We start from the raw sequence: 26005 nt of genomic DNA on the forward strand, positions 1-26005 counted from the left end.
GAGGGGGGATGCAAGATGGGAAGAAAGTAGTAGAATTAAACAGAAACTGAGGTGCATAAAATGATTGAGCTAGGAACTGCACAAATCTAAGAAATAATATGGTATTATTGGGGCCTGAGTAAGAGGCAATGCAATAGGTTCTAAATTAGGCTTACACTGCATGCATGTCAATTAAAGAAGTATGATGAGAAAGATTGGTGAGTTGCAGGCACACATGGCCACTTGCAAATGTTACATTGTTGTGATAATGAGGACCTTGCTCAAAAAAGGCAGACTGGATACTTAAAATATGTGGAAAAAAGATATTCAGGAAAAGTAAGGAAGCAAAGATAGTTGCTGAGTGACAGCAAAGTGTGAAAATGATAGAGTAATGATAGCAGGGCACTTTAAATATTAGTCAAATATAAACTGGGATAGTAACAGTGTAAAGTCCAGAGAAGACATCAGGCCCAGTGAGGAAGTAGGCATTCATGGATCTTGTTCTGGGGAATAAGGTACAGTCGAGGGAGTCAATTTTCATTGTGGGTGAACATTTAGGGAACAATAATTGTAGTACCAACTGGTTTTAAGTTAGCTGTAGAAGAGTGCAAGGAGTAATCCAGAGTAAAACTAGTTAATTGGAGGACGGTCAATTTCAGTGAGCTGAGAATGAATCTGGCCCAGCTAAATTGGAATTAAGGTTTGGCAGCCAAAACTTGGACAAAACAACTGGTTGCCTTTGAGGAATACATAGTGCGGGTACAATCAAGGTACACTCTCACAACAGGATAAGGAAGGATAGTCAAATCTGGTGATCACTGGATGACAAAAGAGAGATGAAGTTAAAAAAAAAAGTGAGGTACTAATTTTATTGGTAAGTGAGAACCAGGTCGAAGGTAGAAATTGTCTGAAGAAAGTGAAAAAGAAAACGAGTGTAAATGAGAGTATGAAAAGAAACTGGCAGATGATGTTAAAAAGATTTTCAACATTTAAGATGAGTATGTAGAGAGCAAAAGGGGAGTGAAAAGATGGATTTGGATTCTGCTAGAAGATAATGACAGAATATTTGATAGAGATGTTCCAAAATCATGGTTAGGCTTTGGCATTTTAGTGAAACTAATAAAACTAAATTGCACTGTACATAGTCTGAGTAATGTAAAATCTTAATTTGTATGCATTATTGGAATGATTTTGAGAATTATGGGACATGTTGTTAAAAATATGCCAACTTTTAGAACTTTTTTTAGCTGCCAAATCCAGCAATGTAGCTTTAAGAAAGACTCAATGGATCCTTTGTGAGTGAACTAAAGTTATAGCTAGGACACACTGCAGTTGTGGCAGTTTAGCTCAAGCAGTAAAAAGCCAAAGCTATGTTGCTAATTGGCCAGGAAGATGGCCTGAGATCACTTGTTCCAGGGCCTTCAGTCAAAGATACAAGTTCTGCTTTAGGAGAATGAACTTGGGCCTGGAATGTTCAAGGACTGCCAGTTAGTGATATAAACCAAGCCAAGAGCTAAGAGCACACTGACTCAAAATTTATAATTCTTGACAAATTTGTTACAAGTCATTAGTTGTCGATCCAGGTGCACATGCTTGAGCTAAATGTTGCAAAGCTAACTGCAGAAAGAATAGTGGTGCATCACTGAAGTCTTTGCAATTGCCAAGTGTTTGCATTGTCACAGGGTTTTTTTCTGGATGCGCTTTGTCACAGGGAAGGAGTGATGAGTAGGGCACTTACTAGGACATTACCAATCAATGCATATTTATTACAGGTTGAGGTTAGAACTCAGTATTAGGCTGAGGTAGTGACTAAAGTAATTGACTTAGGGCTGACAATTGCTCTCAGAATTGAGTATTAGAGATCATTTGGATCCGGTGTAATCAGGAGAGCAGGGTAAAAGAAATTGTCTAGAAATATAGTGAACAAGACTATAAGAAATAGGAACAGGAGTAGGCAATTCTGCCATCCACTAATCAATAGGATCATGGCTAATCCAACATTCCTCATGTGCCCTTTCCTCACAATCCTCCATTCCCGTACTGATCAAGAATCTATCTCAGCCTTAAATATACAGGAGGACTCCGCCCCACATCCCACTGTGGCAAGGAATAACCAAAGACCATCAAACCTCTGAGAGAAGAAATTCCTCATCCCAGCACCCCCCCAATTCTGAGACTCTGTCTCCCAGGAGGGAAAACATCCTCTAAGCGTTTACCCTATCAAGCCCCTTAACAGACCTGTATGCATTCTTCTAAATTCCAATGAGTAGACTCACAAGTTGTTTAACCTTTGCTTGTAAGGCAATCCCTCTATACTGGGTATCATTCTAGTGATCCTTCTCGAAGCTGCCTGCAATGAAATGATATCTTACCTTAAATAAAGGATCCAAAACTGCTCACAATACTCCAGATGTGGACTCACTGGCACCTTGTACAATTACGGTAAGACATCCCTACTTTTGTACTCCAAACTCCTTGAAATAAGAGCCAACATTCCATTCACTTTCCTGACTACCTGCTGCACCTGTTTACTCACCTTTTGTGTTTTCTGTACAACAGAAGACATATAAATATTTGACTGTTGAGGAAATGTTTAATTAATTGAAGTTTAGGTTGGGAGAATCAATAGTTAGGAAAGGCACATTCTTTGTTCAAAAACTGTTTCCACCAAGAGCATTTTGTAGGAAGTTAGGGAAGAAATTGCAGGACCTCTAGCAGACATATTTCTAACATCTACCGCCATGGCTGAGGTGCTGGAGGACAGCTAATGTTGTGCCTTTATTTAAGAAAGGCTGTAAATAAATTCCTAGGAACTATAGACCGGTGAGTATGACATTAGTGGTGGGTAAGTTGTTGCAGGGGATTCTGAAAGATAGGATTTACATGCATTTGGAGAGGCGAGGACTGATTCAGGATAGTCAGCATAGCTCTGCGCATGAGAAATCGTGCCTCACATACTTGAGTTTTTTTGAGGACGTAACCAGAAAGATTGATGAGGGCAGAGTGGTGGATCTCGTCTATATGGACTTTAGTACAAGCCTTTGACAAGGTTCCGCACAGTAGATGAATGAGTAAAGTTAGGTCACATGGGATTCAGGGAGAGCCAGTTGTATTCAAAATTGGCTTGACGGTAGGAAACAGAGCGTGTTGACTGAGGGTTGTTTTTCAGACTGGAGGCCTGTGACCAACCGTGTTCCACGTGATCAGTGCTGAGTCCACTTTTGTTTGTTACTTATATTAACAATTTGGATGAGAATTTAGGAGGCATGGTTAGTAAGTTTGCAGATGATACCAAAATTAGTGGTATAGTCAACAGTGAAGAAAGTTATCCCAGATTACAAAGAGTTTTTGATCAATTGGGTCAATGGGAATGGCAGATAGAGTTTAATTTGGCTTAATGTGAGATACTGCATTTTGGCAAAATGAACAAGGACAGAACTTACACAGGTTAATGGTAGGACCTTGGGTGTGCTGTAGAACAGCGAGACCTACGGGTTCAGGTACATAGTTCTTTGAAAGTTGCATCACAGGTAGAAGGGTTGTTAAGAAGGCGTTTAGCATGCTTGCCTTCATTGCTCAGACCATTGAATATAGGAGTCACGACATAATGTTGGGGTTGTACAGGAAGTTGGTGAGGCCACTTTTGGAGTACTGCATATGGTTCTGGTCACACTGTTACAGGAAAGATATTATTAAATTGGACAGGATTCAGAAAAGGCATACCAGGATGTTGCCAGGACTGGAGAGTTTGACTTATAATAGGCTGGGACTTTTTCACTGGAGAGTAGGAGGTTGAGGGGTGACCTTATAGAAGTTTATACAATCATGAGGGACATAGAAAAGATGAATAGCAAAGGTCTTTTCCCCCAGATGGTTGAGTTCAAAGCTAGGTGGCATATTTTTAAGGTGAGAGGAGAAAGATTGAAAGGGGGGATCTTTATCCACACAGAGAGAGTGGTTTGTATGTGGAATGAACTGCCAGAGGAAGTGGTAGGTGCAGGCACAGTTACAACATTTAAAAGACATTTGGATACGTACGTGAATAGGAAAGGTTGAGGGATATGGGCCAAGCACTGGCAAGAAGGACTAGTTTAGTTTTGGGAAACTTAGTTGGCGTGGATGAGTTGAACCAAAGGGTCTGTTTTCATGCTGTATGACTCTTTAATAGAACACTCTGAAAGCAGCTGCAAAGTATGTTACTTCAACAGTTAGGATACATTGGGAAATTAGTAGGTCTTTTTCTGATAAAGCTGCCAAAAGATTTATATTGTTATCCAAGGCTCCTCCAACAGCACTTTCCAAACCCATGACCTGTACCAACTAGAAGGACAAGGGCAGCAGATCCACAGGAACACCACCTCCAAGTTTCACCTCGGACCCACATACAATCCTCATTTAGATTTATACCATTCCTTTGCCGTCACTGGATTAAAATCCTGGAAGACCTTCCTTAAAAGCACTGTGGGTGTATTGCAGCAGTTACCGGCGGCTGTTCATTTCCACCTTCTCGAGAACAAAGGGATGGTTATAGGAGAGAAGAAGGCCACTTGACTCACATCTGTGCTGGCTCTTTGCAAACAACAACGCAGCTGGTCTTACTGTTGCACTCATCACTGATCAATATCTTTGCCAATTCGGTTCTGCTTGATAATAATTTTCTCATTTTGGGATTTCACACAGAGTCCATATTCCTACAATACAATAAGTCAAAACTGTTCTCATTGGCAGAAGGTTTGAGAACCAGAGCACACTGATTTAAAGCAAATAGCAAAAGAATTAAATATTTTACACAGCCAATTGCCAGGATTTGGATTACCTGAGAACATAATTGAGGCAGAATCAATTGTGATGTTTCAAACGGAATTGGATATTAGCAACTGAAGAAAAAAAAAATGCAAGAGTAAGGGAGAGAGTGCGAAAGTAGGATTGGCTGCATTGTTGTTTGCAAACAACTAGCACAGACACAAGTTGAGTGATCTTCTCCACTGCTATAACCATTCTATGATTCTACTACACTGATTATATTTTTCCATTAGTTATCTTTACCTGATTTCTAAAACTCTTTCACTCCTCTGACTTACTACTCTTTATACAATATTATAAGCCTGTTATTTCAATCCAATACTGTGCTTAATTATTTACATCTCCAACGATGGATCATCTTTCATGGAATGTGAATGTTGATATTATAAAGTATGTATTTAAATGTTTGCATCATTTGCACGGTCATACTTAGCAATGTACCACTGCCAACTTCCCCTCCCATGATACCAACATAATCAGCTTCAAGTTTAATGCTGTAGTTTTGGATTTATGTCATAACTCTTAATGGGAAATTGTCATTCTGCCCTGGAAGATTCCTCGGTATCAGGTTAATAATTAATCATGTCTAATTACACAAGACAAAAATGTTTCCTGAAAGTGGCATGCCTCTTCCCTGACTGGTTTCACAATTTATGGCCAGATATTCCACTGGTCGGATAATCATTGGAGCAGTGAAGTTTAGAATTGCATCTTAGGACCCTGCAGAATCCTAGACTGAGCTGACCCAATTGGACTTAACTGGGAAATAGAGAATTTTGATGAGTAATTCCTCTGCATTTGGAACCCTCTGAGGAAACCCTCTAATGTTAGATAATTTGGAAAGTTCTGCTTTTGTTGCGTTGATGGCTACCCAAGATTGGGGACACAATTAAAACCTAGTCTACTTAAGCTGATCCCCAAAACTTACCACATCTATCCACTATCGTACCTCCTCCAATTTCTTGCACCCGCTAAGAATAAATCCCGCCCTCCTAAAGCAGACCTTCCCAACCCAACATGATTCCACATTGCCCTCCCTATCCCCACCCCCACGGTTACCTTAGTTGCCCAAACACCAATTGTCACTCTAAACCCACAATCACCTTACATACTAACCCTTTTATTGTATAGAGATTTATATATATTTTCTTACTTCTTTTGGAGTTTCATTTTAAACTAGAGGCATATAGATTTTTCGACTGTGTATGAATGAGTTTACTGATTAACTTGATCAATTTTTCTGAAGTAATTTTTTTAAAAAATCCAGTAAGACAGAAAAACTTCCTGACATGATAATGGAAATTTGTTTGTATTGAGAGAGTTTTATGAACATACAGAATAAACATTGAGGAGCCTTAGCTTGCTTTCTGTTTAGAGGAATCATTTTGTTTTTAGGGGAAGATTCCATAATTTGGAAAGCTTTGGTTTTTCAGTTATGGCCCTGGCAGAAGTCGATGTATGAAAGTTTCTTGCATAGAAAGGAGATCATTTAGAACTGTTAGGAAATAGATTTCCTGTGTAAGGATTTTAGTTTGGAAGTTCCAGACTATAAGGTTTATGGATTATATGCTGAGGGCAGACATCCTGCATCCCAATGTAAATTTCGAGGACAGGCCCACTTTGTTCAGTTTGGCCCTGTTTAATTTTGCAGGATTATTATTACAAGGCAGGATTCATTGTTGTTTCCACGAGGAAGTCCCATGGCATGGTTCCCAGCCAATCTGAAGCCAGCAGTTCTGCACCATGCTAGTATCTGTGGCCACAGCTGGTATTGCAGGCTCACAAATCACACAACACCAGGATACTGTCCAACAGTTTATTTGAAAACACAAGCTTTCGGAGTCTGAAAGCTTGTGTTTTCAAATAAACCTGTTGGACTATAACCTGGTGTTGTGATTTCTGACCTTGTCCACCCCAGTCCAACACCGGCACCTCCACATCATGGCTACCATCGACACCACCACCTGCTGGTATTGCAGGAGGAAGAACAGTCAATGCCCTCAAAGCTAGTTATGTCCTGGATGTCACTTGGTGCAGGTCGGCAAGACCCAGTGAGAAAGACAGTAAAAGTATGTGAGGACTTGCCTTTGACAGGCACATGGACCTACAGAAAAAGGTCACCACCCCACTACTCCCATCCAGCCCTTTTTCTGAACAGCACCCAGGGAACTAAACATGCCAGGCTAGACGTTGAGCAAAGGCTTCTCCTGCTGCCTATTATGTAGGCAGCAGTAGAATAAATCACTTCATTGGGAATTAATTACACACAAAGGTCTCAATTTGGGTCACTGGCCATCAACTCAAAAGCTGCCTATAAAATCATGACACGAGGATGGAAGGGCTACTGCCAAAGGCACAAAACCCTAACATGCAGGTCCCCCCACTCACTCACCAATTTCAGGCCAGAAAGCCTTTTTTCTATTAATGAGTGAGGAAGGAATGTTGGTTTACATCATGGAAAAGTCAGTTCTTACAAAACAAATACATTTTAAAAAATATATAATACTGAAGACCTAAAACAAAATAGACTGTGTTGCAGAAAGCAAGTCTGACAGCATCTATGGACAGAAAGATAGTTAACCTTGAATCATAGAATCCCGAGAGGATGGAAGCAGGCCATTCAGCCCATCAAGTCCTCACTTACTCTCCAAATAACAACCTACACCACCCCCCCCACCCTATCCCTGTAACCCTGCATTGCCCACGGCTAATCCACCTAGCCTGCACATCCCTGGACACAATGGGCAATTTATCATGGCCAATTCACCTAACCTGCACATAGAGTCATAGAGCAAGGAAACAGACCCTTGGGTCCAACTCATCCACACCAACCACAGATCCCAATCTGACCTAGTCCCATTTGCCAATATTTGGCCCATATTCCCTCTAAACCGTTCCTATTCATGCACCCAACCAGATGCTGTTCAAATATTGTAATTGTACCAGCCTCCACCACTTCCTCTGGCAGCTCATTTCATACACACACCACCCTCTGCGTGAAAATGTTACGCCTCAGATCCTTTCTAAATCTTTCCCTTCTCACCTCAAACCAATGCCCTCTAATTTGGACTGCTGTACCCTAGGAAAAAGACATTGGCTATTCACCCTATCCATGCCCCTCATGATTTTATAAACCACTCTGAAGTCACCCCCTCAGCCTCTGATGGTCCAGGGAAAAAATACCCAGCCTATTCAGCCTCTCCCTATAGCTCAAACCATCTAGTTCCAGCAACATTCTTGTAAATCTTTTCTATACCTTTCAGAAGTTTAACAACATCCTTCCTATAGGCAGAGTGGCAAGATTTGTTTGCAGTATTCTAAAAGTGCCCTTACCAATGTCCTGTATAGCTGCAACATGACATCCCAAATACCATACTCAATGCACTGACAATGAAGGCAAGTGGGTCAAATGCCTTATTCACCATCCTGTCTACCCTAACTCCACTTTCAAGGTACTATGTACCTGTACCGTGAGGCCTCTTGTTTGGCAATACTCCTCAGGGCCCTTTCATTAATTGTACAAGTCCTGCCCTGATTTGCCTCACCAAAATGCAACACCTCACATTAATTTGAAGTAAACTCCACCTGCCATTCCTCAGCACATCAGTCCATTTGATCAAGGTCCCATTGTGCTGAGAAAACCTTCTACACTGTCCACTACACCACCAATTTTGATGTCATCAGCAAACTTACTAACCATTCCTCCTATATTCACATCCAAATCATTTATATAAATGACAAAAGGCCATGAACCTAGCACTAATCCTTGCAGCACACCGCTGGTCACACAGTCCAAAAACCAACCTTCCACCACCACCACCCTCCTTTGCCTACCTTCAAGCCAATTTTGAATCCAAATGGCTCTCTTTCTGGATGTGATCTAACCTTGCTAACCAGTCTACCACGAGGGACCTTGTCAAACGCCTTGCTGAAGTCCATATTGACAATGCCCAACATTCTGCCTTCATCAATCTTCTTTGTCACCTCTTCAAAAAACTCAAATGAGTTAATGAGACACTTTCCCACGCCCAAAGCCATGTTGACAATCCCAATCAGTCCTTGGCCTTTCCAAATATATGTAAATCCTGTCCCTCAGAATCCCCTCCAACAACTTACCTGCCACTGAAGTCAGGCTCACTAGTCTACAGCTGCCCGACTTTTCCTTATCACCATTCTTAAATAATGGCACCACATTAGCCATGCTCCAGTCACACAAATATCTCAGCAAGAGGCCCAGCAATCATTTCCCTAACTTCCCACAAAGTATGAGGATACACAATATCAGGTCCAGAGGATTTATCCACCTTTATGCATTTTAAGGCGTCCAGCACCACCTCCTCTGTTAATATGGACATTTTTCAAGGTATTGCTATTTATTTTTCTAAGTTCTCTAGCTTCCATATCCTTTATTCACAGTAAATATGGACACAAAATACTCATTTAGTTTCTCACCCATCGTCTACATTTCCACACAGACGGCCTTGTTGACCTTTAAGAGCCCTATTCTTTCCCTGGTTACTGTTTTCCCTTTTATGTATTTGTAGAATCTCTTTGGATTCTCCTTAACCCAATTTACAAAAACTCTCCAATATCCCCTTTTTGCCCTCCTGATTTCCCTCAAGTTTACTATTTCCCTCGAGTATACTTTCTTCCTAACTTTCCCCATGCAAGGGTTGAAACGTCTTCAGAGAATTGCAATTGTTGTGCAGAATATTTAAAAATAGAATAACCTGGAGGAAAGAAATCAATAAAAAAAAACTTGCCTCATATTTCCTTTTAAGCTTTCCTCCTCTCACCTTAAACCTATCCACTTTACTGTTTGAAATTTCCACTGTATCTATGCCTGTCATACTTAAATCAGACAACTGCATATCTGGGTACACACAATAATTCTCAGCATCAGACTGAACCACAAGTGTTGCTTTAAACATACTGAAATATGCTCAATTATGTTTCTGCTAGAGACATCCCTCATTGTTGCCACAAGGAAAGGCACTTGTCACACATGTCTGTTACAGCTAACTTGGAATGGGGCAGCCAAAGATGCTGGCTGAGAATGAATTAACTATGACTACTATCATAAAGTCAGACAGGCTGTTTTGCATGATCGTCTGCTTGTGTTATCAAACAAGCTGGACATCAATTTGAATGGAATCACTTTCTATTAAAGGTGATGCCAGGATTAATTCTGTACTGCAGCAAAAAAAAGTGAATACACGACATAGTGTAGAAACACAGCCTCATGGAAGAAACCAATTAAAACTGTGTCAGGTCTTTGAGAGGATCAATGCATGCTGCAACTTTAATTTTAAATTTAAAATAATTATTTAATGTAAAACTTTCATCTCTTATCAGACAATTGTTAGATATTCTGAAACTACAACAGACAAGCTTGAGTTACAACACTCCACAGCATTAGTAAAATTATCTTGACACAGCATAGTTAGGAACATAATTCATCCAGAAAAGTTATCAAACACAGGTACCAATGAAAGGTGATTGTGCATTAGCAATGATAAAACCTCATCAATTCATAGGGTCAATTAAGCATGCATTAAAATTGGAAAGTCAGGAGACACGGGGAACAACAGAGAGCTCATAGTTTTCAAATCTAAACTAATGATTGCTTTGACTTAAGTATTAACAAAATGCCTCCCCACTATCACTGTTGCATGATGTGATTACAGTCTTCATGCTTAGTTTTTATACATTCTTTGCAACTAAGTCTTTTCAACTCTGTACAGATCTGTATAACAATAAACAATCATAAGCAGGGTAGTAAAATCTATATATACTATGCAAATTAGTTAGTTCCAACTTGTGACGGGCCAGGTTTCCACTATTTGAATTAGAACGTGGAACAGCAAATATGTTAAAATACACAAAGTTTTGAAGAACATTTGATTAAAAACTGACAAGTAATATGATCAGTGTGTAAAGATAATTTTAACTCAGTAGTGTCTTTTGAAGGTAAAAGCAAAGGTAAAGTTATATTGGAATATGCCATTTAAAAACAAAATTCAAATGGAATTTGTTTTATAAACACGTGTAAAAGCAAAACAAATTACCAGATTATTTCAGTACTCAAATCATTGATCAGCTAAGTACATGAATTTTAGTTTTGCCCATTGTCTTTTTTCGCGATTGCTTATTTCACAATGGTTTTAATACAATTATATACATACATAAAAATCCACTGGCCTCTTCTATACATGAACAAGGCACAATCTGTGCATATCTAGTATGGTGCTCCAATGTTAGTAGATATTTGGATATCAGAATATAATTTCTAACCTAGATAGGTGAAGGATATTTTTTATTGGGGGAAGAGGAGGAAAGTTGTAAAAAAATGGTTAAAAAGAGTACTAACCCAGCTTCATTGACAAACTAATTGAAAAATAAAACTACACCATCACAGATGGCACAGACAGGACAAGCTGCACAATGAAGACAAGTGTTCCATCAAGAATGCTGCAAGGTCATAATGCAGCACTAATTGAAGTCAATAATTCATCCATTCTCAGCAGTACAATATGGTCAGTCAGATGACTTCTGTTGAAAATATGAAGAGATCTTGCGTGTAGAAGCTTGAGTCTGTTGAATTACAAAAAAAAAGTTTATTGTGACAAACTTTGCCAAAATGAAGTACAATTTCTGGGGAGTAATAGTTTGTACATGGAAGGGAAATTAATCACCATCTGTCTTGCTTTGAGGTCATTAGTTTAAATGGAGCATGCCAACATTAGCCAATTGATTTGACTGAGGCAAAGCATACAAGGGTTTCTAATGGTTAGCAGTTCATGTCCAGATGCAGGAAAACCTCGAGAACAGTGCGGTTTGGGCAGACAGAAGTGATTTGCCATTAATGAAATTACTGTGACATTCAACAGGCACCCGCACAAATCAACATCCTGGAGATTATCAAAGAACAGAATTGCACCAACCATATTAATAGTGACTACAAGAGCAGGTTAGTGACTGGAAATTCCGTGTTATATAACCTCCTGACTCCTTTGCACCATTTGAGAGGCACAAGTTACCAGTGTGATGGAATGCTGTCCACTTGCCTGGATGAATGAAGCTGCAACAACACTTAACAAGCTTAACACCATTTAGGGCAAAGCTTAATTTGCACCCCATCCAATTAATCACGGAATTGTTGCAGAGCAGAACACCATTCAACCCATCACATCTGCACTAGCACTCTGAATAAGTGATTCATTTAATTCTGTTCTTTTGCCTTCTCCCCATAGCTTGAATGTTATTATTTGTAAGTGAACAGTCTAATTTCCTTTTGAAAGTCTCAATTGAACTGGTCTTCTCCAAATACTCCGGTATTGCAATCCAGATCTTAGTCACGCTTTTCATGAAACTTCTCATATTGGTTTTGCCTAATAATTTATTCCTTCCACCACTGCATGGTGGCAGCAGTGTGCGCCACCTGCAAGTTGCAAATGCAGCAGTTCATCAAGGATCCCTCCAAGTCCATAACCTTAACAACCAGAAGAACAAGGAAGCACCATCACCTGCAAGCTGCCTTCCAAGATTCATAAAGTCAGAGTTAGAAATAGATCAGTATTCCTTCAACATAGTCAAAACCCAGCAGCACCCTCCCCAACACTGAGAATTTCAGTGGAGGTGGCTCACTACCATCTTTTCAAAGTCAATTAGTAATGGGTGATAAATGTCACTCTTGCCAGTGACACCCACATTACATGGACAAATAAGAAAAAGTAATTGACTTGAGGAACTCTGCTTCGTTTCTGCATATGATTGATTTAAAAATATGGAGGACAAAAAGGCTGTTCATACACAGGTGAAATTAGATATTATTCAACAGCTGGTCAACTATATGAATTACACATCAGAATAATGTGCTCTATAATTTTTTACTATTAATAATTCTGAGGGAGAGGAAGTGCAATTGTGAAAGACGTTTGAACTAATTCTGAGTGACTCAGCAAGTTTTTACCTCTCTGAGGAGATCTTAATTCGGATTCTTAAACGTGCAGACAGCATTTGGAAAGGAGCATCATTAGTGGCTGTGAATTATGAATGAACAAAAGGAAGAAACCCTCATGCAGGATTACCACATTAAGAGTTTCAGATAGCAAACTGGACAATGAAAATCTACTTCAAACAAAAACAACAGTACCTTCTGAAAGTTAACCAAAGCCTAAAACCAAATGAGAGCATTGGAAGCCTGCAACTTGAACATGCCAGTGTTTTTTTGAAATTATTGTTCAGCCCTACTTACCCTTGAGAAGGTGGTGGTGAGCTGCCCTCTTGAACTGGTGCTGTAGGTAGACCCACAATGCTGCTAGGGAAGGAATTTGACGATTTTGACCAGTGACACTGAAGGAACAGTCATGTATTTCCAGGCCAGGATGTCAAGCATCCTGGAGGGGAATATGCAGATAGTGCTACCCTTTTCCTTCTAAATGCAAGTGGTTGTGGGTTTGGAAGGTGCTGTCTAAGGATGCTTGAAGAACTTCTGCAGCGCATATTATAAATAGTACACATTGCTGCTACTGAGCATCGGTGGTGGAAGGAGTGGACGTTTATGGTGCTAATCAAGTGGGCTGCTTTGTCCTGGATGGTTTCAAGCTTCTTGAGAGTTACTGGAGTTGCACTCATCCAAACAAGCGAGAAGCATTCCATCATACTCCTGACATATACCTTGTCGATGATGGACAGGATTTGGGGAGTCAGCAAGTGAGTTACTCACCTCTGTATTCCTAGCCTCTGACCTACTCCTGTAGCCACTGTGTTTATGTGGCAAGTCCAATTGAGTTTCTGGTCAGTTGTAACCCTAACAACGTTGATCGTGTAGAAGTCAGTGATGGTAACACCATTGAGTGTCAAGGAGTAGTGTTTAGCTTGTCATTTATTGGTAATGGTCATTGTCTGGCATTTGTGTGGCACGAATATTACTTGCACCTTATCAACCCAAGCTTGGACATTCCATATCTCATTGCATTTGAACGCAGACTGCTTTGGTATCGGAGGAGTCATGAATGGTGCTGAACATTGTGCCATCATTAGCAAACACTCCACTTCTGACCTTATGATGGAGGGAAGGTTATTGATGAAGCAGCTGAAAATAGTCAGTCCGAGGTCACAACCCCGAGGAACTCCTGCAGGGATGTCCTGGAGCTGAGATGACTGACCTCCAACAACCACAACCATCTTCCTTTGCGCCAGGTATGATTTCAATCATCAGAATCCCCCCAACCCCCGATTCCTGTTAACTCCAGTTGTAGTACAGCTCCTACAGTCAAATGCGGCCTTGACATCAAGGGCTGTCACTCTCACCTCACCTCTGGAATTCAGCTCTTATGTCCATGTGTGGACCAAGGCTGCAATGAGGTCCGGAGCTGAGTGGCCCTGGCAGAACCCAAACTGGGCATCAATGATCAGGTTATTGCTGAGCAGGTGCTGTTTGATTAACACGGTTGATGATACCTTCCATCACTTTACTGATGATCAAGAGCTGACTAATGGGGCAGCAACTGGCCACATTGGATTTGTCCTGCTTTTTGTATACAGGATGTTGCCTGGGATGGAGCAGTTTAGCTATGAAGAGAGGTTGCTTAGGCACAGGTTGTTTTCTTTAGAGCAGAGAAAGCTGAGGGGGGACCCAAGTGAGGTGTATAAGATTATGAGGGGCACAGACAGGGTGAATAGAAAGTATTTGTTCCCCTTAGTTGAAAGGTCAATAATGAGACAGCATAATTTTCAGGTAAAAGTCAGGGGGTTTAGAGGGGATTTGAGGCAATTTTGTTTTTAACCCACAGTGTGGTGGGAATCTGGAAGGCACTGCCTGGAGGGTAATTGAGGCAGGAAACCTCACAATCCTTAAGTAGTTCAAGGATGAGCACTTGAAATATCATAAAATTCAAGGATATGAGCCAAGTGCAAGAAAGTGGGATCAATGTAAATATGTTGGTGCAGACTTGATAGGTCAAAGGGCCTCTTCTGTGCTGTATGACTTTATGACTTATGAAGTTTATTTCACAATCACAATTCCAACACGTGGACCCATTAAAATCTAGCAGAGCACTGCGATAAATGACTTACCGGTGAGCCTGTTGTCCTTTCTTCCCGTTTCTTTAGTGGTGGACTCTGTGAGGATGCAGGACTGTTGGATGATCTCCCCATCCTAATGTTCATTTCAGTTTTCTGTTTGACCCCCAGATCTGTAAGCCAGTTTGACTTTTGAGGAGAACTGTTTTCTTTGTCGTGCATCTCAAGTTTCTGGATGCATTGAAACTTGCAGACAGAAGAAGTAGCTGGATTGGGGAAAGGGCTTGCCGGAGTTAAATTTTCCCCAGTGTTACATTCACAGCATTTCATCTCTGTATCTTCTACGCATTCATTCGATGGGCTTTTCCTACTGTACTCCTTTAAGCAGAAGATACCAACTTTGCATCTTTTAGAAACGGGGCTGATTCCTGAGACAATGCCGTTGTCGTCATTCTTCCAACTGTTTCTTACTGACCCATCACTGGTGTCCAATCTCCTTTTAACTTTCTTCTCTAGAATCTGGTTACTTACAGTGACTGAGACATTCTTCAATTGACATTGTTCAACTGGAACCAACACACCCCTGGGTGAAGTATCAGGGACATCAGGGGAGGAGTTAGGAGTGCTCGGACTCTTGACAATCCACTTCTTGATCGACATTTTCCTAGAGGCTGAATTTGGAGAAGTTGAACTTGTTTGATCCATCTGATGTGATCTGCAGTTCTTGCCCAAGGCCCTTTGAGCCCCAGAGGTGGGTGTGCTGGAAGAGAGAGGCAAACCTCCAGAGACATTAGGGGCACATGCAGCTTGCTGTGATGACAGCAGCTTTGGACCTTCTATCACTGGAGATTTAGGAGGAGTAGTATTTTGTATTGGTTGACTGACAGCATCTGGTAAAAGCAAGATTTTAACACTTAGTGAGATTTAAAATTTGAAAATTAACATAGGAACTGTCACTGAAGTATGCTAATGTATAAACTTTACAGATACCTTTGTCATTTTATCAAAAAAAAAATCCTGGAATGTACCTCTAAGTCCATAAGCACGATGTGTCCATAAATACTTATACAATCTTGTGCAAATTGTTGGCAAAACTCATCTCTGCTGGCACAACAATTCATAACATAACTCTCAATTTAGTTAAAGACTTTTTCTATGCATTTCCATATTCATATTTTCTGTTCAGCTTGGTAAGTTACAATAAAGTAGTCCCAACTGCATGTTGATCAATTCAGCATTTAATGTTTCATTTCTGTTCAAATAACCACTTCCCTCTCCACCATGGCAAATGGTATCTAAACTACATTACAATCAAAACAATTAAGATACAAACAACTATGGGAACTCAAAAACCTCATTCTCATCATGATAGTGCCCAAAATATTTAAAAATTGAAAAAATAATTTGTGATAAAAACATACAAAAGTGCAAAAGTACATGAAATAAGACAGCACATGGAGAAAGACAGGTTAAGTATTTTCAGAACAATGCTACTGGTCACTGTTAAAACATTAACCTAGTTTTCTATTTCATGTGCTGAATAATCTGCAGTTTATTACAAACAGCATCTATTTTTAGAAGTTTTGAAAGCACTGGTTTTGTTTAGCATAGTTGCCCAAGGCAACGTCTACTCTCCTGTCAATGTTCTTTCATCACATACAGGGTTGATGAGTTACATTTCAGTGGTTGTCCATATATACACATGAACAACATCTTAGGGGTTATCGTTGACCAGAAACCAAACGAGACCAGGCTAATGCACGACAGCAATGTGTACACCATTTATAAGATGCATGACAACAATTAACCAAGGCATTTTAGGCAGCACTTTCAAATTTGCAACTTCTAGCATTTTGAAGGAGAAGGGCAATAGATGCATGGGAGCAGCACGACCTGCAAATCTCCTTCCAAACAATATCCCTGCCTAACAATATTGTTCTTTCACTGTCACTGGGGTCAAAATCCTGGAACGTCCCACAGGACTGTGGATGTACCTACACTCCATGAATTGCAGCGATTCATAAAGGCAGTTCACAACCACCTGCAAGGGCAGTTAGGAATGGGCAATTAATGGTGGTGTGGTCAATGACACTTACATCCTGTGAAGGAGTAAATAAAAAAACAGTTCAAATCATGCTATTACCATACGTAAGGCTATGTTCTCAAATTCCTTGTGCACCTCTTTTCTCACCTTTGTCAAAATGCTTCTTCTGGCACGCGGTTCCCACCAAATCTGATCTCGCTACACCCATTTTTCGAACAAGGCGCCATATTCGGACAGTATTGTCATCAGAACAAGTGGCAATCTAAAAGGAGGCAGAGAAATACAATTACTACTCCAGAATGCTTGAAGCTTTTTGATGCATAGATGTACAGGAAAGGCTTTGAGCAGAAAGTGCTTTTATTTTTGCACCTGAAAACCGACCTTCACAATTAATCATTTTAGCTATTACAATGGAAACCTTTTTCAGTTTTGGGGTATTCTTAAATCTAAAAAAAAACCCATTACTGATAAAGCCAAAATCATACAAGATAATTATGTTTCCATAAAGACCAAATTAAAGACGCACCAACAAAACCAACCATCTCCAGGCAAGATTCAAATACTACAAGTTTACTCCTGCACCACATATTAAGGTACTAATTTTGTTACGGCTAACAATTAGCTGATCAAATACTTTTGGTGAAATTTAGCAGAATCACTTAACTTCTATACTATCCCTAACTAGCTCAAATGTGAACTGAACAATTTACAATCCTGTGTAACTGTGATGTCAATTCCAACAAATAATAGGACCAGTGTGAACTTATATATTTCAAAAAGTAATGTTACATACTTGACAAGTGAAAAGGCTGCAAATTTTCAAAACAGTAATTATGTTGATGATTTTACTCAAAGTAGTTGACCCAGATCCTTAAATTTAGCTAAGTTTCAAAGAGTCATACATCTCAGAAATAGACCCTTTCATCCAACTCGTCCATGCTGACCAGATTTCCCAAACTAAACTAGTTCCATTTATCTGTGTTTGGCCCATATATCATCATCAATAACATACTTCCCCTGATAATCTGGAACAATCAAATAGCATCTAAAAAGCGAAATGTCCAGTGACTTCCCCTTTAAATAGGAACAAATCACCAGCATACATACTGACCTTTGAGAAGTCTGAAGGGCACCAAGCCACACAGGTCACCTCCTGACTGTGTCCCTGGAGCACTGTTGGAGGATGATGAGGGTCAGAGACCTGAAATAATGAGAACTAGAATTAAATTGATTTGCAATAAGGCTAGATAATTCAACAAGCCAAACATCATTTGTTGTATTATTGCTGAGTTTGATTAGGTCTCATTGATGTAATTGTAAACCGCAGATTGTGATCAAGTCAGTCCTCAGTGGGACAATTTCTAATGATGGTATTGCAACTCAGACTCAAATTATTATTACGAAGTTGTCCGAAGTAGTTGTAACTGTGACTCAAAATGCTACAGCACAACAAAACTTTCACATCAGTTTAAACTGGAATGCTGCCAAACAGATTCCAGCACGGATTAGGAACGTGGACCATATTATTGTGCCAGGTAATGCACTAAGTTTTAGTGATAAGACAACAGAATTTGGCAATTCTCAGTTCAAACTTCCTTCCATTTGGCCAGTCTGGCTCAGGCAGTTTCACATGATTACAAAAAGAAGGATAAGTGACAATAGATCATGAAATTATCCATCAACACAGGAGATTACAAAAAGTGTTTGGAATTGATCTGTTGTAGAGAAAAAGGTTTCCTGCTACACCAATCTAATCTGGAACTGCACAACTCGCTGAAAGCTGTTGCAACAAGTTCAGCAGTTGCTCTATCTCTCTTCCCTTTCTTGTGGTGATTGCAATAAAGTATTCTATAAAACCTTCACTGTGATGAAAAACAATTACTGAAGGCATTACAACCAAGCCAAATTCTGTTTTCATCTATTGTACCTGGGATAACTTTCCCAAAGTAATTGCCTAGCATACTGGATCAGCAATCCCAACTAATATTTCTCTGCCTTAACACCAGAAACTGAGGCTGCGTACAAGCACAGTGCTGCCCCAATTAGGATCAGCTAACACAGCACAGTAAAGTGATCATAACTGTGTGCCTCCTGGTTCATTACATTCGGCTTTTCACTTCCAAATGTGTGATCAGAAGGTACCTGACGGTTCTGGCTAAGTACTGGTTAAACTCTCGCATAGAATAGCAGCTATCGCTTCAAAATGGAATTGCATTACCCAAGACGATAATTGGTTTTATGCTTTGAGGCACTGAGAGAAGATTGTTGAGCATGAAGTTAGTGTCAATTTAATAGACCTAAAACAGTGAAGCTTGAGCTGCAGGAAATCATCACACCACATAAACCTCTTTTCCCTTTTGTATTCTTTTAATGAAACAATCACAGGAAGATTCTCACTCTCCTACAATAGTTTTGCAGGTTTTCAGTATCCTGATGAGTCACCCTTCAACTCAGTGGACACTGATGTGACAGTTAATAGATTGGCCGTTGCAATGAACTCAAACAGGAAAAACCCACCAGGTTTTGAGTGAGTATTGGGTACAAAATATTTTAACCAAATACTTGGGCAAATTCAAGCAAAATCCTTAAGTTGAACCTAGGCTTTACTAGAATTTGACAAAGTACTAATACATAAACACTGAAACCAAACAAAATTTTGATCCTGAATTAAATACAGTATCCCAGAATCATGGCAGAGCCTGTTACAAGCCAAAGTCTAGAAAAGATCACTATCATTACTCTCTATTTGAGAGAAACAATTAATTATGTATAGCTTTGAGTATAATCACTCCACAAGCTGGTAAGGGGATTTACTAAATATTAAATTCTAGTCAATTAACTGACCCCTGTGGAAGAATAAAGGAAAAATAACTGTTAGTCGAGCACCGCTTCTAGTGATATCAATGAAGATGCCTATGAAGTCAGTACAGGTAATGGCTCACTGTGCTGTCTGCCCCTGTGAAATTGACATAATTTCATCCAATGAATCCGGTTACACCTAACATTGTAATAATTGTCCCAATTCAGCCACCCGAACTGGAGGTGTGTCCAGTTCTGGACACCCCACTTTAGAAGGATGTGAAGGCATTGGACATAGTACAGAAAACATAATGATTCTTGGGATGGGAGACTTCAGTTGTGAGGGTAAATTTGGAGAAGTGGGACTTTTTCTTAGAAAAGGTGATCGAGGCCAGATTTTGTAAGGGTTTTCAAATTCATAAGGGGTCTGGACAGAGTAAATAGGGAGAAACTGTTCCTGTTTTCAGTGAGGTCAAAAATAAGAGTTAGAAAAAAATATAAAATTATTTGCAAAAGTGTCAAAGATAAAATGGGGAAGAAATAAAAACATTTACGCAGCGAATAGATAGGATCTGCAATGCAGAGTCTGCGAGCATGTTGAAGGCAGTTTCAATCGTGACTTTCAAAAGAAAATTAAAATGATTTAAAGAGGAATGATTTAAGGGCTTAGAAGGAAAACACAGAAGAACTGTGCCAGTCAAGTTGTTCTTGCAGAGATCCAACTACAGTGGCCTCATTCTACACAAATCTAACATAATGTCCCCAGCTAATAGTCCTGACCTATGTAGTTAACTATCTGATTACAGTACTTCCAAAGTGGTAGCAGATACACTATAATGCACCACAGCATTCTTTGGCTTATGAGTGTGAGGGAGCAAGCAAACAAGATTCCCACTCTTAATCAGGATTCATGAGTTCCTGCTGAAAATGAAGTATTCTTTGCAGATTGAAGAGTGTTGTTTCATCAAGTGTTGCACCTATTTCCACTTCCAACTGCACAGCCACTTACCTTCCATATATAGGCATTATGGTCAGTGGACCCACTAAGGAGGAATTGATCATCCAGACTGAGATTGGCCTTAATATAGAAGGTGGAGTTCTGGTGACCACTGAAGGTTGCCACTATATAAAACATAGAGCAAATCAATAAAAGGAGAACAAAGAAATTTCGCAAGTTAAGATCTGACCCACTTGGTGTAATTTAACATCAGATTTTAGGTCTTAACTTATTGGAAATTTTGAAAACATGCAAAATAGGTCAAGAAGGTGAAGAATAATAATTGTCCTTATTTCTGTACATTCCTCTCGAGTTTGCATTCTCCCTCAATGGTACAAAGTCTTTAATTGTTGTCTTGTCTGTGACCCTGAACTTGCTAAATGGAGTCATATTATACATTAGAGGAAAGTATAATACAAACTCATTGAACTGTGCCTATACGTCCTCACATGGTTATGTCTAATTTCACACAGGACAGTCAAGGCAAATCAAGATTTTCATTGGGAATGCAGCTAACAAAATGATGTCATTTACTATGGCGAGAACCTTGAAAATGTCAACATTGTCAGCAACTGATATGGAACAAATCTTCGACTTGTTCCCTCAGCCAGCTGATATCAGACACAGGGAAACTTCAGGAAAAGTCAAAAAAGGACACAGCCTGTAAACTTTGCCTCAAGTACAACTAACTCTTTTGCTCATTGATCAAGAACTTAAGATCACAAGACAAACATAAAATCCTCAACACAAACAGATTATTGTGTGATTTATATTAATACTGTATGTGGGGCTTTATTGTACATAAACTGCTCCATTTCTTTAAATAATTTATTTGTAATTTCTAATGTAATTTGCATTTTTAGATATGATGAGATCACAAAATGGATTACACAAATTAAATGTTTTTTTAAATTCACGTTGCAATTCTCACCTTGGTGTGCAGCTGTTTGACTTTGCATGAATCTCAGAATTGTGGTGGAAATCCTGAACTCATGCTAGAGGGACACCTGGTGAAGGAACATCTCAATGTGTCTGTACTCCAGTGTCAGTTTGGCCTAGGTTTCCATTAAATTCTTTGCACCAACACTAATTGAAGTTTAAATAGACCCTATTTGTTAGTTTGAAGCAAGTCATTCATTTGAAGAATGTTTAAGTAAGGCCTACAAGGGGGTTTATGGACATAATAAAATTATAATAGCATCTACATACGATCTTTTGATATGAAAAGTGCTAAAACACTTTGCATTTTTACTTTATAAAGTGCAGACAAGTTGGAAACATAAACAGTTGCAGATACACACTTTCTACAAAAATAATCTAGTTCATAATTTTAAAGAAGAAAAAATAAAATTACGAAGGGAAAAGCAACATTACGGAGTTTTAAGTAAAGTAAATCTAAAAGCTCCTTTTCACCCTCTCACCACAAGTGCTTTGGACAATCACTCACTTACCTGGTACAGTCTTCAGGCCAGTCACATTAAACATGTAAATGTTATCATCGGTGCAGTTTGCAAAAAGATTGGAGCCTTTTGAATCCAAGACAACATTGGAGTACCCTAAAATGTGAACAAATTGAAGTTCCCTAATTATTTTAGGAAATTGTTTAAAACCTAATTTAAACACAGTCAAAAACTAATTCTAACTACAACTGAATCAACTAATGCTTGCACACAACTCAAATTTGTCAGGCTTCACAAACAGAACGACTGCAATTAAAAAACGAAAGAACTGCAGATGCTATAAATCAGGAACAAAAACAAAGTTGCTGGAAAAGCTCAGCAGGTCTGGCAGCAGCTGTGACGAAAAAACAGAGTTAACGTTTCAGGTCCGGTCATGAACATGAAACACAGTGTAAAATCTGCCATGTGCTGATCTGAACGTGAAAATATAAAGGACTTTAACTGCAGTCAGAAAAACAGAGTTAACGTCGCGGGTCCAGTGACCCTTCTGAGGAAGGGTCACTGGACCCGAGACGTTAACTGTTATTCTGACTGCAATTAAGGTCCTTTATATTTTCACGTTCAGACCAGCACATGGCAGATTTTACATTCAGCGTTTCATGACATGAAGTATGTTAGTATTTTACTTCTGCAGGACTTGCTTCCTGCCACTGCTATTTGAATGATGACAGCCGGTGAGAGTACAGTCATACAGCATGGAAACATATCCTTCGGTCCAACCAGTCCATGCCGAAGGTAATCCTAGACTAAACTAGTCCCACCTGCCTGTTCATGGCCCGTATCCCTCCAAACCTTTCCTATTCATATATCCATCCAAATGTCTTTTAAATGTTGTAATTATACCCGCATCAACCACTTCATCAGGAATGACCCTCTGTGTAAAAAAATTTGCCTCATGTCTTTTTAAATCTCTCTCCTCTCGCCTTAAAAATATGCCCCCTTGTCTTGAAATCCCCCATCCTAGGGAAAAGACAACTACCATCAACTCTATCGACACCTCTCATTATTTTATAAACTTCTATCAGGTTACCTTTCAACCTCCAGTACTCCAGTGAAAACAGTCCCAGCCTATCCTTATACCTCAAATCTTCCATACCCAGCAACATCCTGATAAATCTCTTCTGAACCCTCTCCAGCTAGATAATATCCTTCTGATAACTGGGCGACCAGGACTGGACACAGTGTTCCAAAAGAGGCCTCACCAATGTTCTGTACAACCTCAATATAATGTTGCAACTCCTATTCTCAAAGGACTGAGCAATCAAGGCAAGCGTACCAAATGCCTTTTTAACCATCCTGTCTATATGTGATGCAAACTTTAAAAAATTATGTACCTGCACCCCTAGGTCCCTCTGTTCTACAACACTGCCCAAGGCCCTACCATTAACTGTACAAGCCCTCTTCTTGTTTGTTGTGTCAAAATACTTCACATTTATCCAGGCTGAAGTCCATCTACCATTTTTTCAGCCCATTGACCCCCTTGATCAAGATCCCTTTGTAATCTTTGAAAACTTTCTTCACTGTCTACAATGCCACCAATTTTGGTGTCAGCTGCAAATTTACTAACCATTATTTTCATGTTCTCATCCAAATCATTTCTATACATGACAAACAAAAGAGGACCCAGAACTGATCGTTCTGGAACACCACTGGTCTCAGGCCTCCAGTCCATATAGCAACCCTCCACCTCTCTGACTCTGCTGTTAAGCCAATTATGTATCCAGTTGGCAACTCAACCTGAATCCCATGTGACCTAACTTTACTAATTAGTCTACCATGCGGAACCTTGTCAAAGGCTTTACTAAATTCCAAATAAACAAACGTCTACTGCTCTGCCATCATCAACCGTTTTAGTAACTTCCTCAAAAAACTCAATCAAGTTTGTAAGACATGATTTTCCTCACACAAAACCATGCTGACTATCCCTAATAAATTTTTGCCTCTCCACATGTCCACAAATCCTATCTTTTATAATCACTTCCAACAATTTACCCACAACCGAAGTCAGACTCACAGGTCTATAGTTTCCCAATTTGTCCTTACAACCTTTCTTAAACAAAGGTACAACATTAGCCACCCTCTGGTCATCAGGCACCTCACCTATAGTTACAGATGATACAAATATTTCTGCAAGGGGTCTCAATTTCAGCTCTTACTTCCTACAATGTTATGGGATACATTAGATCAGGTAACGGAGATTTATCCATCTTTATATTCTCTAAGACTTCCCAAACTTCCTCTTCTGTAATGTGAACGGTTCTTAAAACATCAAAGTTTAATTCTCTGCATTCTCTCGACTCCATTTCTTTCTCCACAATAATAACTGACGCAAAATTTTCATTTAGTATCTCTCCCATCTCCTGGGGTTCAACACAAAGAAGACTTCCTTGATCTTTAAGAGGCCCAACCCTCTCTCCAGTTGCCCTCTTGCTCTTAATGTATGTGTAGGATCTGTTTGGATTATCCTTAATCTTATCTGCCAATGCTATCTCATATCCCCTGTTTTCCTTTCTGATTTCTCTCTTAAGAATGCCCCTACACGCTTTATATTGATTAAGACATTCAATTGAACTAAGTTGTCTATATCTAAAAAAATTTCTCTTTTATTCTTGATTAGAACCTCAATATCTTTATTCATCCATTATTCCTTAATCTTACCAGCCATACCCTTCACTCTAACAGGAACAGAATGCTTCTGAACTCGTCATCACTTTATTGAAAGCCTCCCACTTGTCAGACATCCTTTTATCTGCAAACAGTCTACTCCAATCAACATTTGAAAGTTCGTGTCTCATACCATTAAAATTTTCCTTACTCCAAATAAAAACTTGAACTTTTATGGAGGCTTATCCTATTTCATAACCATTTTGAAACTAACAGAATTATGATCACGAGACCCAAAGTGTCCCCCCACTTCTACTTCAGTCACCTGCCCTGCTTTATTGCCCAAAAGAAAGTCTAGTTTTGCTCCTGCTCTAGTAGCAGCATCCACAAATTGATAAAGAAAATTTTCTTGAGCACATTTGACAAAATTCTTCTCCATCCAAACCTTTAACACTATGGTAATCCCAGTCAAATGTTTGTAAAATTAAAATCTCCTATTATTACAGCCTTATTGTGTTTACATATATCGGAGATTTCCTGATACATATTTGTTTCTCAATTTTTTTCTTACTGTCAGGGAGCCTATAGTACCATCCCATCAAAGTGATCTTTCCTTTCTTATTTGTAATTTCTACCCAGTACATTTTCACTGGAGGATTTTTCAGAACTATCTTCCCTAGTTATAGCAGTAATGTATTGTAATGTATTCCTTAATCAAAAACGCCACCCACCCCCCACCCCCCACTCCCCACTCCCCACTCCCCACTCCCAACCCTTTCTTGCCTCCTTTTTTATCCTTCCTGGAGCATCTAAAACTGGGAACATTGAGCTTCCAGTTTCGTCCATGTCTCAACCAAGTTTCAGTAATAGCTATGACGTCTCAATCCCATGTTCTTAAACGTGCACAATTGAAATGTGGAGCTTGTTCAAGGAACAGCTACCGCATGTCCTTGAGAAGTATGTACCTGTCAGGCAGGGAGGAAGTGGTCGAGCAAGGGAACCGTGGTTTACTAAAGAAGTTGAATCTCTTGTCAAGAGGAAGAAGGAGGCTTATGCAGAGATGAGGCGTGAAGGCTCAGTTAGGGCGCTTGAGAGTTACAAGTTAGCCAGGAAGGACCTAAAGAGAGAGCTAAGAAGAGCCAGGAGGGGACATGAGAAGTCTTTAGCAGGTAGGATCAAGGAAAACCCTAAAGCTTTCTATAGGTATGTCAGGAATAAAAGAATGACTAGAGTAAGATTAGGGCCGGTCAAGGACAGTAGTGGGAAGTTGTGCGTGGAGTCCGAAGAGATAGG

At 39.6% G+C, this 26005-nt stretch overlaps 2 protein-coding genes across 3 annotated transcripts in view; both read right to left on the minus strand.

Annotated features, from left to right (window-relative positions):
* nek2 (NIMA-related kinase 2) overlaps positions 1-26005 on the minus strand; it is a 527130-nt gene that overhangs the window by 267951 nt on the left and 233174 nt on the right. The window lies entirely within an intron of this gene.
* dtl (denticleless E3 ubiquitin protein ligase homolog (Drosophila)) overlaps positions 10222-26005 on the minus strand; it is a 30757-nt gene continuing 14973 nt past the window's right edge. Inside the window, exons 10-15 of the mRNA XM_020530572.2 lie at positions 22100-22204; positions 20661-20773; positions 17964-18053; positions 17000-17114; positions 14863-15698; positions 10222-11376 (exon numbers count right to left, since the gene is read on the minus strand). Of these exons, the coding sequence (XP_020386161.1) occupies positions 11320-11376; positions 14863-15698; positions 17000-17114; positions 17964-18053; positions 20661-20773; positions 22100-22204 (1316 nt within the window). The 3' untranslated portion in view covers positions 10222-11319. The remainder of the gene's footprint in view (positions 11377-14862; positions 15699-16999; positions 17115-17963; positions 18054-20660; positions 20774-22099; positions 22205-26005) is intronic.

The sequence above is a fragment of the Rhincodon typus genome, chromosome 9 (assembly GCF_021869965.1).
Source record: "Rhincodon typus isolate 14 chromosome 9, sRhiTyp1.1, whole genome shotgun sequence".
Taxonomy (NCBI): domain Eukaryota; kingdom Metazoa; phylum Chordata; class Chondrichthyes; order Orectolobiformes; family Rhincodontidae; genus Rhincodon; species Rhincodon typus.